The sequence below is a fragment of the Serinus canaria genome, chromosome 13, assembly GCF_022539315.1.
Source record: "Serinus canaria isolate serCan28SL12 chromosome 13, serCan2020, whole genome shotgun sequence".
Lineage (NCBI taxonomy): Eukaryota > Metazoa > Chordata > Aves > Passeriformes > Fringillidae > Serinus > Serinus canaria.
Window position 1 is genome coordinate 656,088 of NC_066327.1, and position 19,060 is coordinate 675,147.

At 48.7% G+C, this 19,060-nt stretch overlaps 1 protein-coding gene across 2 annotated transcripts in view; it reads left to right on the plus strand.

The window, feature by feature from the left end:
* The window catches only part of FGF18 (fibroblast growth factor 18), a 63,991-nt gene that overhangs the window by 30,781 nt on the left and 14,150 nt on the right, over window positions 1–19,060 (plus strand). For both annotated transcript variants that reach the window (XM_030229443.2, XM_050979874.1), the window contains one exon: window positions 17,414–17,520. In XM_030229443.2, the coding sequence (XP_030085303.1) occupies window positions 17,414–17,520 (107 nt within the window). The remainder of the gene's footprint in view (window positions 1–17,413; window positions 17,521–19,060) is intronic.

Sequence of the window (19,060 nt, forward strand, 5' to 3'; positions counted from 1 at the left end):
TGTGAAGATTACACTTCTTGAAGGGATCATGGAACCTCATCGGCTGTTATTTGAGATTCCTAAAGTCAGATTCCTGGAGTCTCATGGTGGTGTTGGCATTGGCCACACCACACCACTCACCTGGAGCATCTCCTACTCCAGGAGGGCTGATCTAGGGTGGTGGGACGCTGGGGCTGGACCCTCCAGACACTGGACACAGAAGGAACTTTGTTCCTCACGTATAATGAAGTGGCATGAATTTCATCATCTCAGTGTCCTCATATGTCCCTCCTCAGCCCAGAACCCCCTCAGCCCATGGTGTGCCAGCAGGATGAAAGCTTTGCACATGGAGAGATGCTAAGGAGACAGTGCTAACAGAGACCACACTGGTAGCCTGTTTAGAAGTAACTATTTGCTGCTTTGAGATGCTGTGAGACCCTTCCTGTTTTCAGGCTGGGGTTTCCTCAAGAAAGGTGTTAAAATTTATTAAAAAAAAGGCACTTCAGTCACTCGGATTTCACCTCAGCTCTTTGAAAAAACAGATAGTCAGGAATTTCTGCAGCTGCAAGGTGGAGCACAGCAAACATTAACAAGGCCAGTAGCACTGCCTGTCTGTCTGCAAGAACAGGGAAGAGCCCAGGCCCTGCAGAACTGCACCGGGGCTCAGCAGAAAGGTGAAAAATAACAAAGCTGTGAAAGAGAAACTGCTGATACATGGCACTTGGAAAGCTGGAAGAGTCCAGAAAGGGAGCTGAAAATACCCCCCCAAAAATGACTATCTGTGGCTTGAATGAAATAGTGTCCGATCAGCATTCAGAAACCGCTGAATCCAGGCCGCTCCAATACTGGCATTTTCCAGAGTCCTTGCCAGTCGGATGCAGAGGAGAACACGTGTGGAGCGTCTGCGGTCGCAGTGCTCGCAAGAAGTGGAAGGTGAGCTGGATGTAAAGGCAGTGAGAAGTCCCAGTAAAAAATAAGAAACATCTATTTTTCTTCCAGGAGGAAGTGTGGAGGTATTGGTGTTCAAGGGAGATGGAAACGTAGCTGCATTCTGCGAGCATCCCATTTAATGAGCTATGTCAGCAGTAAATAGTGCCCACTTCGGTCCCTGAAGAGCTTTTCAGTATTTCCTGAATGCCCATAATAGACAGTTCATGCTTTTACGGTGAACACAGGAGCTGAGGCCTTCTCAATATATCCTGAGCTTTGTGTCCCTGAGTTGTGCTGTAGCTACCTTGGGGATGTGTCTGTCCTTTGCTGATGCTGCCTGGAGTGGTGGAGCTTGCAGCGTGACTGGGTAGTGCTCAGATATTTTTGCCCTTTTCTCTGTGAACTGAAACGTGTGCCTGGAGGCCTTCTCCTCTTCTGCATTTGCAGCTGCCAAAAAAGGTGCCTTTCCTCCCTGAGCACTGTGAACAAAACCCCACCACCCACTGTGGCCCTGCCTCTTTCAGCTGTGATGAGTTTTGGGTGTTCTCTAGCAGTGACAGCAGCTGTGCTGGCTGGAGGGGTCTGTCCCCAGGTAGCACTGTGGAGAGGAGTCCTTGTTCTCCCCCACTGCTCAGCTGCTCTGGCCTTGTCCCAAAGCTGGGCTGGTGGGGCAGAGAAGGAGGAGACACGGCTCCTGAGCAGCTCAATGGTGATGTGAGCCTTTGGTGTTTGACCCACATGGTGGGTGACGTGCTTGGGATCCTGGCTTCGAGCTGGTGTGCTTTGGTTTACTCAAGTGCTTTTGGGAGGACAAGCAGGAGAGGAAATGGCTGTTGCAATGTGAGAGGGGAGCTCTAGCATCAGGGGATGTCACTCCCAGCCTCTGGAGGCTGTGAGTACCTTAGAGTAGAGAAGCAGCAGAGAAGGGTTAGGAATAGGATGGCATGTAAGCACCAGATAAATCTAAAAAATATTGTCCAGGTGTCCCCAGTGCTTGGCCAGGGACAGCTGCAAGGCTCACAGTTTGCAGGGGTGAGTGCTGAAGCAGACTGGGGGATGCTTCAGGCTCCTGATTACAAAGCACATACTTGGTTAGTTAGAGGGTGAACACTGCAGCTCCCAAAAGCTGGTCTCGTTCTGTTGGGATCAGTGATGTAGGGCCAGGTTCCAGTGCTGAACTTGCCTAAAGGTAACTTCAGCATAAATCCCCAAAAAGGTTTCTGCTGGTTGCATGGAGGGATCACAGGGCTGGATCTCTGTTACAGCCAAGGCTTGATTATCCTTTTTCCTACACTCCTGAAACTCCACCGACTTCAACAGAGCCATTCCTGGAGCTCCTGTGTGAGACTGAAAGGAGATTAAGTGCCCAGCAGTGCCTCCCATTCCTCCTGTGTCTTGCACCTTTGTTCAGACCTTGCATTTCAAACCTTTTTAGCCGGTGGGAGGCAAATCAAAGCTGTTAGGTTTGAGCCGGTGACAATGGCCTGGTGCTGTGTGGTGTGCCCAGCCCCTTGTCTTTGTGCAACGTTTGTGATTCTTGCCTTTATTTCATTTGCTTCGGCATCTGCATTTGTAACCGTTTTTTTCAAGTGAAGTTTTTGACTGGTGACTCATTAGGAGTAAATAGGCAAAAGGATATTGACTTTACACCTACTAATTTGGGGGTGCTAACAAGCACATGTAAGAGCTTTATAGTCACCGGGTAAATTGTCCCACCTGGGGGGGGGGGGGGCGGGGGAGGGCTGGAGGAGGGGAGATAAAAAGCATTACAAAGAAGCAGCGCTTTTATTTCTAGCTTCTAGCCTTGGCTTCTCCTGCTGCTACTGGGGCTGGGATGGATGTTTGATGGTCATCATTGCTGGAGCCTGTTCTGAGCCTCTCCAGGATTTTCCAGCATCATTAGACCTGTGTGGGCACTGGACTAAGATCCTAACGACAGGATGCTAAATGTGTTCGCTCGGAAATAAGGTGCCCTCACATGGGCTGAGGGAACAAACCTTGATGGCCGTGAGTCAGGTGTGCTGTGCCTGGCCGGGCGGCTGCAGACACGGTGTGGCTTGAGCACAGCCCGTGGAGGCTCTGCCAGCAGCAGCCCAGCAGTGTGGGACGGGTGCCTGCTGGAGAACGTGACTCCCTGTGCCTGTGAAGGCACCAGGGAACCGTAGTCATGGCCGAGGACAGCTCACTCTGCTGGGGCTATTGCTCAGCCCTGCTGGTGCTGGGACCCCAGTCAGCTGCAGATGTGTCTGTCCCTCTCCAGCCATGCCTGTGCCACAGTAATGCCACCCTTAGGTGTGCTTAGATCAGGATGTCACTTTTTCAGAGAGTGACCTGTTGTAGGGCAGCTGGAGCACAGCTGAGAAGTGATGGCCCCCAGCCCTGGTGGCCCTGCTCGAAGCAGGGGGTTGATCTGGGTCACCTCTTGAGAGCCTTCTCAGCCTGAATAAGTGTTTTTTGACACTGACTGTCAGAACAGAACTGGCAGGTAAAGCCACTGGTGATCCCTTGCTCTGATTTTCCTTTGGATGCATTCAGTGCGACCCTTGGGAAGTGACTTTTGTGGTTTGTCCCCATTTGTGATTTTTGTATTGAGATTTTTAAGAATTTGTATTACTTTAAAAATTGGAGATAGGAAAAGTTTTTCTTCCTCCCACTTTGGTCCTTCTGGCCTTTTGCTCATCTTGGGGTGAACCCCTTGTGTAGAACAGATGATACCATCAGCACAAGGGTGTGTAAGCTGTAGTTTATCTCAGAAGATGTGTGCTGAGGTGTGTGCCAGGGTGAGAAGCACCTCTCATCTCTGCTCCTCTTTGGATACGAGCCTGGTGTGCTGTGTGTTTGGAACAGAAGGGAGCCATCATCGCTGGCTGTATCTGATGTCAGGCTCTCACTCTGTGGCTGTGACTTCAGCATCACCCCTTCTCTTCCTCTGTGCCTGACCTGCCTGCATCCAAAATCTGTCTCTCAGCAGGAGGAATCTGAGGAAATGCAGCAAACCTCAGCTCCTGGGGCTAAATTGTTGTGCTCTCTAACAGCAAATTGTGTTGAACTAATTGACAACCAGCTTTAAACGTACCCCAATCAAGCAAACACATTGATTTATTTTTTCCTCTCTTGCCGAGCACTAAGCAGCTCCCAGCTTGGTTTCTTCCCCAAGAAGTGGATAACTCATCTATTGTGTAGTAAAACTGATGGGCAGTGTTGACTTCTATACAATCCTTTCAGTATGCTTAGGGAGGAAGGAGTTCTTATGCTTCTATGAATGTTTGACCACTTAAAAAAAAGCAAAACAAAAAAAAGCCCAACCCAAAACCACACACAACAACAAAAGATGATCCATTTTCTCTGCATGTCTTTGAAAGAAGCTTAGTTTAGAGACAGACTGGAGAGAAAGGCTATTGATTTTGTTTGACCTCCAGAGAGACTGCGGTCAGTATATTTTCCCTGTTGGAGGTGGTTCAGGGCTCTGAATTTCCATGTCAGCGTTTGTATCTAGAAGCACACTGAAGCTTTTGCTGCTTCTTCAATAAATAGCAAGCTGTAGGGAAAGGTAATGCTGGAGTAAAAATATTTCCCTCTGGATCTGCCCTTCCTTTCTTTTTCTTTCCTATGTAGCTTGGTCATGTTGCTGATGAAGCATTTACAACATTTTTTCATTGAATGCTGTGCAGGTTCGTGCGTTAAGCTCAGACTAAAAGCGTAGTTTTGTAATCCCTCTCTTGCTTTTTCCAGAGCTGAGCCAGGTCCTTTCCCAACCTCTTGCCTGCACCAACAAGGAGCAAGATACCTTCCTGTGTAGTGTAATAAGTGTTCTAAGAACTGCCATCCTCTCTTCTACCCTGATTATTCTCAACCTTTGCAGAGGAAAGCCTTCCTGATTTTTGCTTAGTCTCCTGAAGAGAAACAGATTCTTCATCTGGGGACTTGGTTGTACTGGAAATGCTCTGCTTGGTACAGGTCTGTGTAGTTTTGTAGGTGTTCTTCTAAAATGGTTCATGACAACTGATGTGCCCTTTCTCTGGTAGCCACGTACCAAAGGATGGCTTCCAGGGATGGCAGTACCTGTGGGATAAGTTGGTTGTCAGGTCTAAAGGAGCTTTTTGGAGCTCCCTGTGAGATAAGCAGTGCCAGTAGGCATCTCTCCATGCTGAGGTGTCAGCTGTGTTATCTCCTCCTCATTTAACAAAATGCCTTCCTCGTGCTGTGGTTTGAGGTGTGTGCTCCTGCCTGCTTGACCACAAGTTCAACACAGGCAGTTTGCTGCTGTCAGCACATCAAAGGGCAGCTTTATCAGGCCACAGTGTAATCAAGTTATGGCAGAGAGTTGCTGATGTTGGGTACCAGCTGCTGAACTCAACTCCCCTGTCATATTGCCACCACGAGCTTCATTTCCAACCCACACAGACAGAGCTTCTTCTTGGAATCCCCTCTTCAGAGGAAGGGCTGGTCTTCCTGCCACTGCCAGCCTCACCTCTGCTTCTGGCTGCGCTCTGGGTCAGGGTGGAGGCTGCTGCTGTGGGTGTGGGAGCCCTGCAGTGTGTGTGGGCTGCTGACAACTGCATGGCACCAGTTTCTAACATAAGCACTCCATTTCACTGAGACCAGTGGCCCAATGCATCCCTAAAAAACAATGAATGGCTGAGGATTTATTTGTGCACTCTGGGCCAGGCTGAGGCTGCAGCCTGTGTTGCATGTGTAACTCTGCTGAGACCCCAGAGCAGGACTTTGAGGGCTCCCCAGAATCTTTCACTGCTGTCTTCAGCCAAAAGCCCCACTCCCCACATCTGAATATTCAGTTACATTACCCCCTTGCAAATGGCTCAGCAGTCACCTCCGCGAGTGGTGAAAAGAGAGAGCTGGAACTGTTAAGCCTCTGCACAAACACGAAGGCAAGGAGCTGATGGGAACAGCTTGTGGGAGGGGGTGGATTTGCAGATGATGTCCTCCTGTTTGCACTGGACCACTGGGTAGGACAGGGCAATGCAGAGTGGCTGCCATGGGACAATTTAGTCATATTTATTACTAAATTAATACAATACTCATTATAATTATTGTATCAATTTATAATTATTACCTAAAATAATATTTACAAATAACCAAAAACATTATTATTAAATTAATACAACATTCATCAATGCCCTGCTTGCTTTGGGAGTTAAGTAGTCCTGAGCTTGCGGTCTGAGCACAGACTGGGCAGTTAGGTATTGCCCACCTCAAGGTCATCATGAAGCTTTGTTAATTAATAAGCAGGAAGTCTTGCTCAGAGCCCTGAGCAGCAGGTGAAAGGCCAGCTGAGCATGTTGCTGGAAGGACAGGTAATCACAGGGAAAGCAGCAATGCTCTGTGTTACCCTGTTGCAGTGGCTTCCAGTGTGTGGTCAGCAGGACATTGTGATGATGGATCAGAAATATGACAAATTCTTGTTAATGATCAACTTCAAAAACTATGAACACGTAGAAAAGCAAAGATGTCCTTGTGTCCGAAGTGCCTGTAATCTGCTTCTCAGAGCTGGGTACCAGACTATCCCATTGATTCTCAAAGGTAATTGCAGCTCTTAATTAGCTGGAGAAAAAAATTCCCGCAGCCTGAGATATTGCTATATATATTATAATTAACCCCTTGGCACTGGAAGTTGAGATTTCCTGCCCCTGAGCACAAATGCAAAACGCATTAGCAGCACTTGGCATCAGGCTCCAAGCAGCCAGGGGTGAGGCTGCTACCCCAAAATCCAGCTGCACTTCCAGCGCAGCAGGGAAATGGCAAGGAAGCCATGGGAACCCAAGGGGAAGCTCTAAATACACCATTTGAGGAGGTTTGACCTTCTTTCTTTTCAGAGCCGCGAATGTCCCAACAGGAAGGACAGCACAGAAAAAAACAAACCCAACCCCGGGGAAGAGCTGGGAGCGAGGAGTGGATTTGTGAGGCGACATGGCCGGGTGCCCTGCCGTGAGAACGGCGCTGGCGCTGCTGCCCCACACACCTCCAGCCCAAGCATTGTCTGGTGCCAGACACACTTGGCTGTGCCTGTTGTGTGCAGGGCTGGGCCACCCACTGCTGTCATTCACCAGCATCCTGCTTTTTTGTCTCCTTTTCATCGCGCCTGCTGGGGGGGATGAGCGTTAACTCCTCACACCAGAGGTGACCTGTGGTGAAGTGCCAGGTTGGGCAGCTGGCGGCAGGGAGGTGACAGCATGGCTGGGGGATGGGGGCTGCCCCAGGACACTGTCTGCACCTATGACACTTCCCTGCCTGCTCCCCTCATCCTCTGTGACCTCAGAGGAGGCCCAGGCCTGCTGAATACCTGGAAAGCCACTCCACAGAGTCACAGAATGGTTTGGTTTGGAAGGGATCATAAAGGTCAGGTAGTTCCCCACCAAGAGCTTGCAGTGAAGCTCCTTAGTGCGTGTTAGCTGGTTCCTTTGCTCCTTTGGGGTCCTGGATGGAGAAGTGGCTCCCTTCTGGCACAGGTCAGGCTGCAGCTTTGTGATGGGCCATAAAGCCCTTGGAGAAGGTGTTGTTGGCCAGGGGCTGTCTCTTGTCCCACCACTGTGGTGTGTCCTTGGGTTCCTCTGTTCTGGTGGCGCTGGCCATGAGTGTCCCAGCAGTGGCTGCTGAATTCAGGTGGTGGCAGCAAACATGGGGAGATGGTCACATTGGCAGGGTTCGAAGGTGGCTTTGTCCTCCCATGTGCCAAAGGTGAGGGCAGCGCAATCCTTGGGTTTGGAACGCAGATGTGGCCAGCAGGGCTGCCTAAAAATATTCAGGTCTGTGTAGGTGTAGGGGTGGGCAGTTGTCTGTGCACTCCAAAGGCTGGAGGGAGATAACAGAAGGTGAGTCAGAAGGTGTCTTGGTGGGGAGGAGGGATGTGCTCATTGGTGTGGGGTAGTGAGTGTTGGAAGGAGGTTTGGGTCTGTCCTCTGTCTATATGTCTGCAGGTCCTTGGAGTGAATTCTGTGCCAATTGCAGAGCTGATCACAGAGCCCTCCAAGCTAAGTGAGCTTTGTCAGTCCCAGTTTGGATGGGTATGGGCTGCACACCCACAGCGATATGTCCCTTGCCAATGTGGCACCTGCCACCTCCAGGGATCTTTTGCCATGCAGGTCCTTGGGGCCACCCATCAGGGTGGGGAGAGGAGGGCAGGATGGTCTGTCCCAGGGAGGACAAGGAAGAGTTGAGAGAATTTGGATGGAAACACAGGGCTGAGTCTGAGCTTTAAAGGTAGCCTGGGTCTCTAGATAAACTGAAATAAATAGCAAATAATATAATACACATTTTCTGCTGTCAATGCTGTTTCTCTAAACTCAGAATGCCCCCCCAAAAAAGCTATTGGAGATATTACTTCTTTTCTTTGCTGCTCTTTATAATGCCACAGATGAGGACTGGCGTCGTTCTGTACTTGACTTATTTTTTATATTAAGATTTAACATGGGATCTGCTTTTCTTAATCCAAACACTTATGGTTTGAATGCAGAATTATATTTGAGATTTTTAAAGTACCTTTATTAAAACGTAAAACTAATTTTACAGTTCTGACAGGTCTTATTTAAATACCCAGTGCCAGATGCCATTTGTCCCAAATGACTTCAGGAAAAAAAAAAAAAATTTAAAACTTCTCATGCAATTAAAGTGCAGTAAAAGGGAAGTATATAGTCCTACATATGCTGAAGACTAGGGGTAACAGTTTAAGAGAAGTCCCGTGATAAATGTTTCCAAAAATAAATATGTGAAACCAAAGGTGTTAAAGAGAGAGTTAATGTAATACCTGATTTTTGGTGGTTGTTGCGTTATTTCTGTTGCTCATGCCCTAAGAGTTGTAAGATTTGTGCTGTGTCTTTAGGGAGAAACCTCTCCAAAGGGGGTGGTGCAGAGGACTTTTCTCCATGGTCCTTCCCGAGGCACTCTTCAGGGTGCAGCTGATTCCAGGTGCCCCCAGGTGCAATAAGATCAGTCCTTGCCCATGTCTTTTAACCCTTAGTCCAAAATAGCCACACTCTCTTATATCCTCTGACCCAAGAGTGATGATTTTCTGTACTTCATTTAATAATAAGTTATCTTTTATCTGGCAAAAGGGAGCTTCAGCAACACAAGCATTAAGAAGTCAGGTATCTTTGAAACTGTGTTTGTGACCATGTCTAAGAGCAAATCCTGCTTAAAATCTTAAAACAGAAAGGAATTTTCCCCATCTGCCAGAACATTTTCTTCTGGTAGGTTGAGCTGCTGCCTTTGCTCCTTTGGTTTTCAGAGCCACAAGAATCCCACTTAAAACACCAGAGCATCCTGCAACTTTATTTTCTGCATATTTTTCCCTTGCTGAAAGAAGTGAATGTTACAATGAGTCCCTTTGAGAGAATGCATAGACAGACTTCTACTCTGATCCATAAAATTAATTACCTTAATTCCAGCTTTTACTGGTGCAGAATAAGAACCCTGCTTGGTAGAACTTAACATCTCTGCATCGGGCACATCTGATAATCCTAATTCAACCTCTGCTGCAGATATTTTACACATTTGGACTGATCAGCCCCGTTTTGGAGCACTCACGGACACAGCAGTGGAGCCTGGACAGGCTGACTGCTGGAGTGTGTGAAACCATCTGGCTGTTGGGATGTGGGAGAGATTTATGTGTTTGGGACTCCTTGGAAAGAAGAGATGGTGGCACTGACATCACTCCTACTTTATCCCTAGGGATGAGCAGCCTGCCAGCAGCTGCCTGAAGGAGGTGGGCAGTGCTGCAGGGTCCCTGTGCTCTGTCCTGAGCTCCTGGGCACAAACGGAACAGCTCTGCAGAGACTCGAGAGGGCATGGGCTCTTGGGCTGGTCATTCTCTCCTTATCGTTATTTTTGTGTACATCAATGTTTTTATTGGGTCCAGCTGAGAATTGGAACAAGACAGTCAAAATACCTTTCTTGGAGTTTGTTCTTGCAGCAATTCTAACCCTCTGCAGGGACAGGAAAGGTTCACACTCTTTTGAGACCTGAGAGACTCCAGCGCTTTGGATGCGTTTCAGCGAGGAGCTGAGGGCCAGGTTCTGAGGTCGTTGTCTGTTGGGTTTGACTGTGTCAGTACAAGTTTATTCAAATGAAAATGATCAAAGACATCAGGGTTTGTCCTTGATTTTTCATTTTAGGTGCTTTTTCAAGCATAACAGATCTTCTGAACTTTTTTGAGCCTCATCCTTCAGTAATTCCAGACTCAGAGCCTGGCAGCTTGTCAGGCAGTTTTTCTGCCTCTGTAGAAATACTGTCCATTTGAGCTGTGCTTGAAGGCAGCAGGACACCCTGGTGAGATAGAGGAATTTCTGTGCTAATGTTCTGAATGTTTCTCTTTCCAGGCTTATTTCTTAGTCATGGTAAGTCTGCAGGTGGTAAAGTTCAGGGCAGAATCTGTTCACAGCTGTCCCTGCCCAGGTGTTTTTAAAGCACACAACCTACCCGCCTCCACTTTTACTGAACCTTGTCTAGATAAGCTTATTCACCATTGTTGGAGCAACTGCCAAAATATTTTTAGTATCTCTTATGGAGAATTACGTATAAAACTTCTGCAAGAGGTCAAGTCTGATTCCCACTCCTTAATCCTGTTTTCTTAGATGGACAAAAGGGTGCAAATGGCTCCACGTTAGAATGACAGTATTTTGCATTCATTTCTCACATGGCTAAGGGATGACCAGCCTCTGGGTAGTACCAGCTTGGGCCAGTAAAATGGTACTTATAGGTCCAATGGCGGGGGGCTGTTTCTGTGTGTGTTTGTTTTGTTTTTCACAGAATTACAGATTCAGGGATTTACAAAAGTTTTATTTAAGTTAGACAAAAATCTCTTAGACCTACCTTGGTATTTATTCTGGTCTGATTCTGGTCTTATATCTATTGAACTCTCAAACAATTTTCATATGTGTAAGGTAACAAAAGACCTCAAATTAGCACATTTTCATTTACGCTTCTCCCAAGATGTGGTGACTAGAGTGAGTTTGTAGGGACTATGTTTGGAAGCTTTGTCATCCTATAGGATCCTGGCAGTCTGGGGAAGAGGACTTGTATGTTTTAGAACCTCCTTTTTACCTTGATTGTGCCATTCTGGCATAAACAACACATCTCTACAGGGTGGGGAGGCAGAATCTGCCTGAAACGGTCCCTGAGATGCTTAGGGAACACCATCTCAGCATCATCTCCTGGGTGTGTTTTGTTAGCCACTGCAGAAGTGGTAGGGAAATTTTTTGAGGGTGCATCCCTACAGGTAAGAGCTCTGTAATGGTTCAGGCCAGGTCGAACAGGGTTTAGAGCAACCTCGTCCAGTGGAAGGTGCCCCTGCCCAGGGGGTTGGGACTGACTGAGCTTGAAAATCTCTTCCAACCCAACCACTATGTGATTTCATGTTTCTAGGAATGGTGTGTCAGGCTTAAATAAAAGTGATATTAAATAGTGGAGAATGATACCAAAGAGCCTGAGAGTGATGCTTTCTATCCTGACCATGCTGGGCCCTGCACCCTGGGCTGACTGCAGCACAGCGTGTCCTGCCTGCACGGCTGCCTGGCCTGGGCACTCGGGCTGGTGTGCTTGGCATCAGCAAGGGATTCCTGCGTGTCTTGGCCCCGAGCGCTGCAGGCGAGCGCAGTGAGCGCCAAGGGCCAGCCCAGAGCGCTGGATGTGGGACAGGAGCCTCCCGGGTGTGGGTGAGGCGGGGCTGTGGGAGCGGGAGGGCCCGAAAGCAGCGCCCGAGCCCGAAGCTCCCGTGGCTGCTGCCGAGGGGAAGGGGGAATGCCGGAATCCTGCAGCTTCCCCCTCGGGCTGCGGGTGGGCAGTGGGCAGCACACAGCCCTCGGGGGAAGCTGTCCCCAAAGCCTGTCCCAGGCTGCGCTCCCACCCTGCAGCCGTCTAGGGTCTTTATCAGCACTCGAGGGACTTCCGACGTGTGTGAAGTCCTTTGTGTGGAAGTATTTACAAGATCAGGTTGCTGTAGTGGAAATGCCTTTGAGGTCTTTGCTGCATTATAGATTTTCTTCAGATGTCTCCCATGCAAATATTTAACCTGTCTGGTTCCTGAGAGCTACTGAGGCAGATCTGCGGGTGGCAGGTTGTGTCTGCAGCCCGTCCTTTGTTCACACAGAGCCCTCGCTCCCGCTTCCCACCCCGGGAAAACCTGCCGGGACTTGGCACTCGGTGTATGTGTTGATGCCCTGAGGACCTTACACCCCAAAAAGTCTTTGTCCCCAGGTGCAACAGTTAGGGTGCTGAGTGAAAGTTAGAGCGTTTAAAAGAAATCCTCATTTAGAGTAACAGCATCTTTCAAACCCTGGGTCAGGACTGGGAGCTGCTCCGTGGGCAGCCTCTGTGCTGACACCGAGCACTTCCCTGTCTCGTGCAACACACCTGAAATACGGTGGCTTAAAACAGGCAATATCTGGAGCCTGGGCCTCAGAGCTGCTCTTAGTCTTCCTCCCCATGAACATATCTTTTAATAATTTGATGTGCATATGCTGTGCTCAGGAGAGACAGGATGAGCTCAGGGCAGTGGTATGTGGGTCAGAGCACCAGCCTCACTGACTGGGGTGGTTACTCCTAATTTGCACCTGAATATTTGAGAAGGGAGCTGGGTTCTGTAGATTATGACTGTTAAATACCATTCAGTTTGCAGGACTATACAAGTGTGCAGACAAAACTTAGGGATGCAGCCTAAATTCCCTCACTGGGCCACAGCCTGCAGGCTTCATTAGACCCTCCAGACTTTACCTAATTTTGATGTTATTCCCTCATCATTACATCATGACTGTGGAGACAGGGTCATTCTCTCCTATGTTGTGGTTGTGAAAGGGATTCATGTGGTTTTGTTAGGGGTAGGCAGTGTTTGAACAAATTTCAACTACTTTAAGCACTGTTGCCTGTGCTGGGAGTCTCAGGAGAAGATTCAGTCTCAGCAGAGTGGATTTTGCTCTCCCATCAGATGTGATCTATACACTGTGAACGATGGGAATGTCCTGGTTCACAGCACCAGGGTAACAAACTGGGAAAGCTGCCCTCCATCCCAGGTGCTGTGCTCCCAGCCTCAGTGTGTCAGTGCATCCTCTTCATTAGCTGGAAATGGTTTCAAGTCTGAGAACGGTTCCCCTGACTTTTCAGAAAAAGAAGTGCAACCAAAGCAACAAAATCTTTGTCCCCTCTGAGATCCTCTTCCCCAGTGTCTTGCCAGCTGCAAGGTGTCTGTGGACAGTGTAAACAGCTGTGTTCCTTCTCCCTGTTGCTCCCTTTGCACGGGTTTCACCTGAAAAAACCACAAACCAGTGGACAGACTTGAAGTATCCTGTCCTTCTACACCCTTCTTGTGTTTTCCCCTTTATCTCTTTCTTTATCTGGACCAGAGGATTTTGTGATTGGTACTTGTAAACCTTGCACTTCTCAGGTGCCCTCTTTCTCCTCTCTTTCCCTGTGCTTTTCTGGCTCCTGTCCTCCAACTCCCAGGAAATACCTGAAAGATAATTAGGCATATTTTCTGCTACCTTCACATATCTCCCTGACTTCATGTTTTCTTAACTGGTAGATAGCTTTTCAACATATATATATATGTAATCCTTTTCACCTAGACTTGTGAGAAATTCCAGTCTCTTCCAGTGGGAGTTTTCAGGAAGGTTTAGGTTAAATGGGCCACTGAGGCAAAACATGTAGCAGGAGATCTCACCCTCTAAAGACATCTTTTCTCTTTTTCTCTTTATTTTATTCCCCTGGAAAATATATCAGAATATCTAGCTGTCAAAGAATTTAAACAATAACACCTGATCTGAAGACTGGAGCACAGGGCCTTTGAAAATAAAGATTGTAATCTCTGTGTGGTGTGTCCAGGGACAGATGGGGCTGGAAGTCAGGGGTACTGAGCAGCAGAGTGCTGTGGGGCATGGTGGCACTCATTTCACCTGAACTCTCCTGTACATTCTCTTGGATTTTCCCTGGCAGTTCCATTGTGCCATGGCATACCTATGACAGGACAGCATTCAAGTCCAGTCTGAATTAATATAAAATGTGTTGGTGGTGGCTGAGCTTTTCTCCTGCTGTGTGTGAGTGGAGGGGGAGACACAAGCAGCCCCTGGAGCTGGGTCAGCCTCCCCCCCCTAGGAACTCTGGTTGCATCCTTCAGGGCTGGGATTCATCCCAGAGGATTTCAGATGTGCTGTTTAAGGTGCCTGTCTCTGCTCCTGAGAGAACTTAGGGAAATGTCTGTTGCACAAAGAAGCACCAGCTGTCAGGGGTGCTGCAGACCCCTGGGTTATAGCCAGCTGGGTTATAACCTAGAGCTGCACTGATCTTTCTTGTAGAAAAGGGGGTCAGAGATTCCTAGAAATAAGATGTTTCCTACATACAGAGTTTGCAGAAGTGGGAAACCTCTGTGGGGCCTTGGCCTGTCCTAGGGCAGCTCAGGTCACAGCAGGGATCAGACGTCCTCTGCTGAACCTCCCGGCCTCTGTTCCCACTCCTCAGCATGGGGTGCAGGGTGGTCCCTGGGGGTTTGGGCTGTCTCTCAGGGCCCCCAGATGGATGCTGCTGTTTTGCCAGCACAAATGTCTCACTGGGTGCCTGCTTATCCTCTGTTGCTCGGGCTGTGCCGTGGCACTTGCCTGGGAGGGATCTCAGGCTGCTGTAACCTCTGCAGCCCACAGGAAAGGTGACTTCCATCTAGTTCTAAATTATGACATTATTTTATTAGATCTTTAAACTTTAGTTAATTTTTTTTATTTAAAAGGGGGGAGGAAGGTATCATATTTTAATTAGTAGCGGTGCCAAAAGAGTCCTAGATTAATTATTTGAAATCACTCCATCCAGATGGATTTAATTTTCACAGCAGGGAACCGGCATCTTTTTAAGGTGATATTTTTCAAATTAAAATCAGCTTGGATATTAGTCATACTGGCTGCAGAGCGAGGGGGCGGGGTGCACAAGCCTGTGTGCCCCGTGTTTGTCCATCTGAGCTTGGGCTGCCACGGTGACCTGTGTCAGAGGGGTGGGAGCTGCTGCCTCTCCCGCGGGACCACAGCTCTCCTGCTGGAGGGTTTTGTCGGTGTTAGTTCCTCCTTTGGCTGGCCAGAGCCTGTATCTGATGTTCAGAGTCACTCTCAGCAGCTTTTTACTCTCAGGCTGGAGTGGGCAGGGAACGCCTCGCAGCTCAGAGGGAGCTGTGCTCTCCTGTTCTGGCCTGTGTGGAGCCCCCAACTGACCCTGCGCTGGGTGGCCCCACAGCAGTGTTCGTGCCCGGCTGGTTTGGCCACTGCACATCTGTGGGCAGCTCCTTGGTGCTCTGGGTGTCGGCCATGGCTACTGGACCAGGCTTTGCTGGCTCCACAACCTTTGCTCATGTGCTGGCTGCTGGACTCCCACTCTGAGACTTACCTCCATCCTCTGCTCATGTGAGGAAAAGCCCTTTCAGAGTCACCTTTTTAAAGGCAGACAGTCCCACCTTCACTGTTCCCTTGTCTGTTAATGCTGCATTGCACCTGAGCAGCCTCCCTGAGCTTCCTGGGGTAGTGGACACTCACCAGGTTCCAGTGCTGCTCAGCCTGCCCTGGAGGAGCTGGCCTTGGCCCTGTGCCATCACCCCCCTCCTAGCTGGCTCACCTTGATATCCTCACTTTGAGGGGTTATTTCTGGCTCGGGGCCCTTCCTCACAGAAGTGGTCACAGGTTGGATACTGCCCTGGCAGGTGAGGGGACAAAGTGGGCAGCACCCAGTTGTTGCTTCAGGCTGCTCTCCATCACAGGTACCTAAACCCATGAGGTGTTTCTGAAAAACTTCCATAAATATCCCTCTCTGTTCATGGTTGCAAGTAATATCCTGCTGTCATACAGACATTATCCCACTTGCTGTCAGAAAGAAGTTATAATTTAAATATCCCCGGTGATAACAGGTTTAACAAATAAATCTAAATAAAGGTAAGCAGCTAGTAACTGGAAACCACTGAACTTAGAGAAGTGACTGAGCTGTGAGAGGAAAATTGTTTAGGGCCCTTGTGAGTTTAAGGTTTGTGATATTTGCCCTGCTGCAGAAGCCAAAAGCTGACTTTACAAGTGGGAAAAATATTAATGTGTTTAAATGAAACAAACTCCTATTTCTATCCCCATGGTAAATCCTTACAATGAACATATTTGCTCTTAGAGGGCTTTAAAGTTTGAAATATGAATGCCAAAAAGAATGTGACTTTTTGCAGCACAGATCAAACATTCTCCAGAGTTTGGCAAAAGCTGTATTTCTGCAGTGGGGCTCAGCACTCACAGGCATGAGTATTTCCAGAGCAGGAGCGTGGAGCTGCACTTGCTGACACTCACACATTCTTGCATTGTGTTTCAACCATGTCTCCTTTCTCTTCCTCCATGTCAGAGATGGATCTGAACCAAAATGTCCAGTCTGCCTGTTCGTGCCTCTCTGGGGAAATTCCTGGAATCCGAATCTTGAGCATGACTGGAATTTGTGTTTAGATTAGAGATGGAATAAAAGGCTGGATTTGAATCTGTCTGGGTTTTTGAGATGATGGTGATGATGATGGCACGCTGCTTGTCTGGGTGGCAGCCTGGCTCCTTCTGCAGGTACAGCTGTGGCAGAGCAGGGGGTTTATGGAGATGCAGCAGAAATCTGTCCTCTGTCCTGGCTTCTGCTGCAAACCAGCCCTGGCATACCCTGCAAAACACTGAGTTTGGCCTCATTTCCCCCAGCTAGAGCTGGAGACCTCAGTTTGGACTGCCAGAAAGAAATTCATGACTTCCTGGATGCACAACAAGGCATGGAGGACATGTGCAGGGTGGGTTTGCATCAGACAGAACAAGCAGTGCCAAATTTCTCCTTGCTAGCTGTTGTGGGGACCTTCAGGAGGTCACTGTAATGTTTTGCACTGGAGTGTGTGGCTGAACCACTTCTGTGCTGTGTTTGAAGGCTGCTGGCTGTGGGGAAAGGATTTTCTTTCTTGTCATGCTAATCTTTCATCTTCATGAGAATAAAACCCATGTTCTTACCCTCCAGTGACCCTCCTGCAGTGTGAAGTACAGCGCTGTCATTGGAACAGGCTGCCTAGGGCAGTGGTGGCATCACCATCACTGGAGGTGTTTAAAAGCCATGTAGATGTGACACATGGGGACAGGGTGTAGTGGTGGCGCACAACAGTGCTGGAGGAACAGTTTTGGACTTGATGATCTCCAGAGGTTTTTTCCAACATAAGCAATGCTCTGGTTCGTTTAACACTGAGTTAATGCTGGCAGTGGTGGGGCTGGTGTGACAGATGGAGCCCACACGTGTGTTGGTTATTCTGTGGTAAACCAGCTTTAAATCCAGGGTATCTGTGTGAGAGTGAGTGGAGAGGTGTCAGTCCTGCACCAGGCCATGAGCTCGGCCCCTGGTGCTCCCTGGGGCTGTGCCCTGCAGAGTGCCCGGGCAGGGTGTGGTTTAGCTGGGCAGTGGAACAGTGCCCCGGGGAGCTCTGCACCCTGTGCCTTCATGGGACCACACTGGTAAATGCTTTCTTGTCTTCTTCCTTTCCAAGCCCAGCTTCTAGTGGAAACAGACACTTTTGGAAGTCAAGTCCGGATCAAAGGGAAGGAGACAGATTTCTACCTTTGCATGAACAGGAAAGGCAAGCTAGTGGGGAAGGTAAGTGTTTCCTATTAATTCATCTGTAACATGAGTGTTACCTGAAGCAGCTTCCTCAAGGCTGTAATGATGTGTTTGAGCCTTGTCTGTCAGCCTCAAATGAGGAGCAGGACGGGGATGTGGGCTTTGTAGGGCAGCTCTTGCTCTCCCAGGGGCTCTCCTGAGCCCCCCCAGGCTGCCAAAGGAGCCCTGCAGCCTCCCAGAGCTCTCCAGTGCTGCTGCAGGTGTGCATGGGGTTGTGCCTCATGTGAGATGTCACCTCAGCATCCCAGTGCCAGGGCCACCTCCACAGCACCCTCCTCACCTGATCTTTCTTTGGGGGAACATTCAAATATGAATTTTCTCCCAGAATTCCTTTTGGGAAGAATTCAGAGCAGAAGGGGAAGCAGAGCACTGTGCTGTCGTTCGTGCTGGGCACCAGAAAGCTCCTTCCTGGCAGCCAGGAGCCAGGGACTGGCATAGCAGAGCCAGGGCTGGAATCTGAACATCAGGGGATGCCTCCCCAATGGAAGCATGTAACAAATCACAGTGTGTTCACCTCTTCAGCCCAACTTGTGTGCTGAAGTAGTATTTTTGTAATTCACACATTCCTCCTTTATTGCTGGAAAAGCTGGAGGCTTGCTAACCAGGCACAGGCTTGTGCAAAGCTGAAATGCCACCAAAAAATAAATGTCAAATAGAATATTCCAGCCTTCAAACCTCAACTGCACTTACTTTGCACCACCAGGAGTTCAAATCTAGCATCTTTGTGGCTGTGAAAAAGGGAAGCAGAATTTTGTTTTTAGTCAAGGCAGCAAAAGCCATGCCCCCAAACAGAAACCAGAAACCAAATGGCTCTGATGAAAAATTATTTACTGTTGTGGTCTCAGGAGTGACACCAGTGGGACACTGCCTTCCCTGATGGACCCATCCCTCTTGTGCTTCCTTGGGGATCCGATGCTCTGTGGAGGCTAAACTCAGGTTGTTTGCTGCTAGCCAGGACCCTGTGCCTGACCTGCTTTGGAGCTACCTGTCAAGGCAGGAGATATCCAGGGCGCTGCTTAAAATCAGGGAGAAATGGAAATCAGCACTCCGGGAAGGCTGCGGCAAAGCAGCCAATTGTCTCTGCTTCCTGCACTTGAGTTACCACCCTGCATGGGACCCCATTGTTTGGTCTTGGACAGGGAAATTATTTTAACTGGTTTTAAACTGTGTTGGATGCTTTTGAAGGTGGCATTGGACACAAACCTATCTTAGATTTTTCTGTGCCTTAATTTTTCATCCTTTAAATGTGATCATAGCATTTTTCCCGGATCTGAGCATTTTCCCCCGAAATGTTGCAAGGATAATGTTGTTAATGTTTATGAGGTGCTGATACCAGTCACGGAGATCTTAAAAGGACTCAGGTGGGGTAAACTGAACACAAAATCTTAGAAAAATCCTTTTTCTTTAGCGGACCTTGTCCCAGGTGGGTCAGCAGTGGCACAGGGCAGCCCACAGCCCTTCCTGTTCTGAATGGAGTGTCCAGGAGCATCCTGGCAAAGTCAGCATCAGTTTTTGC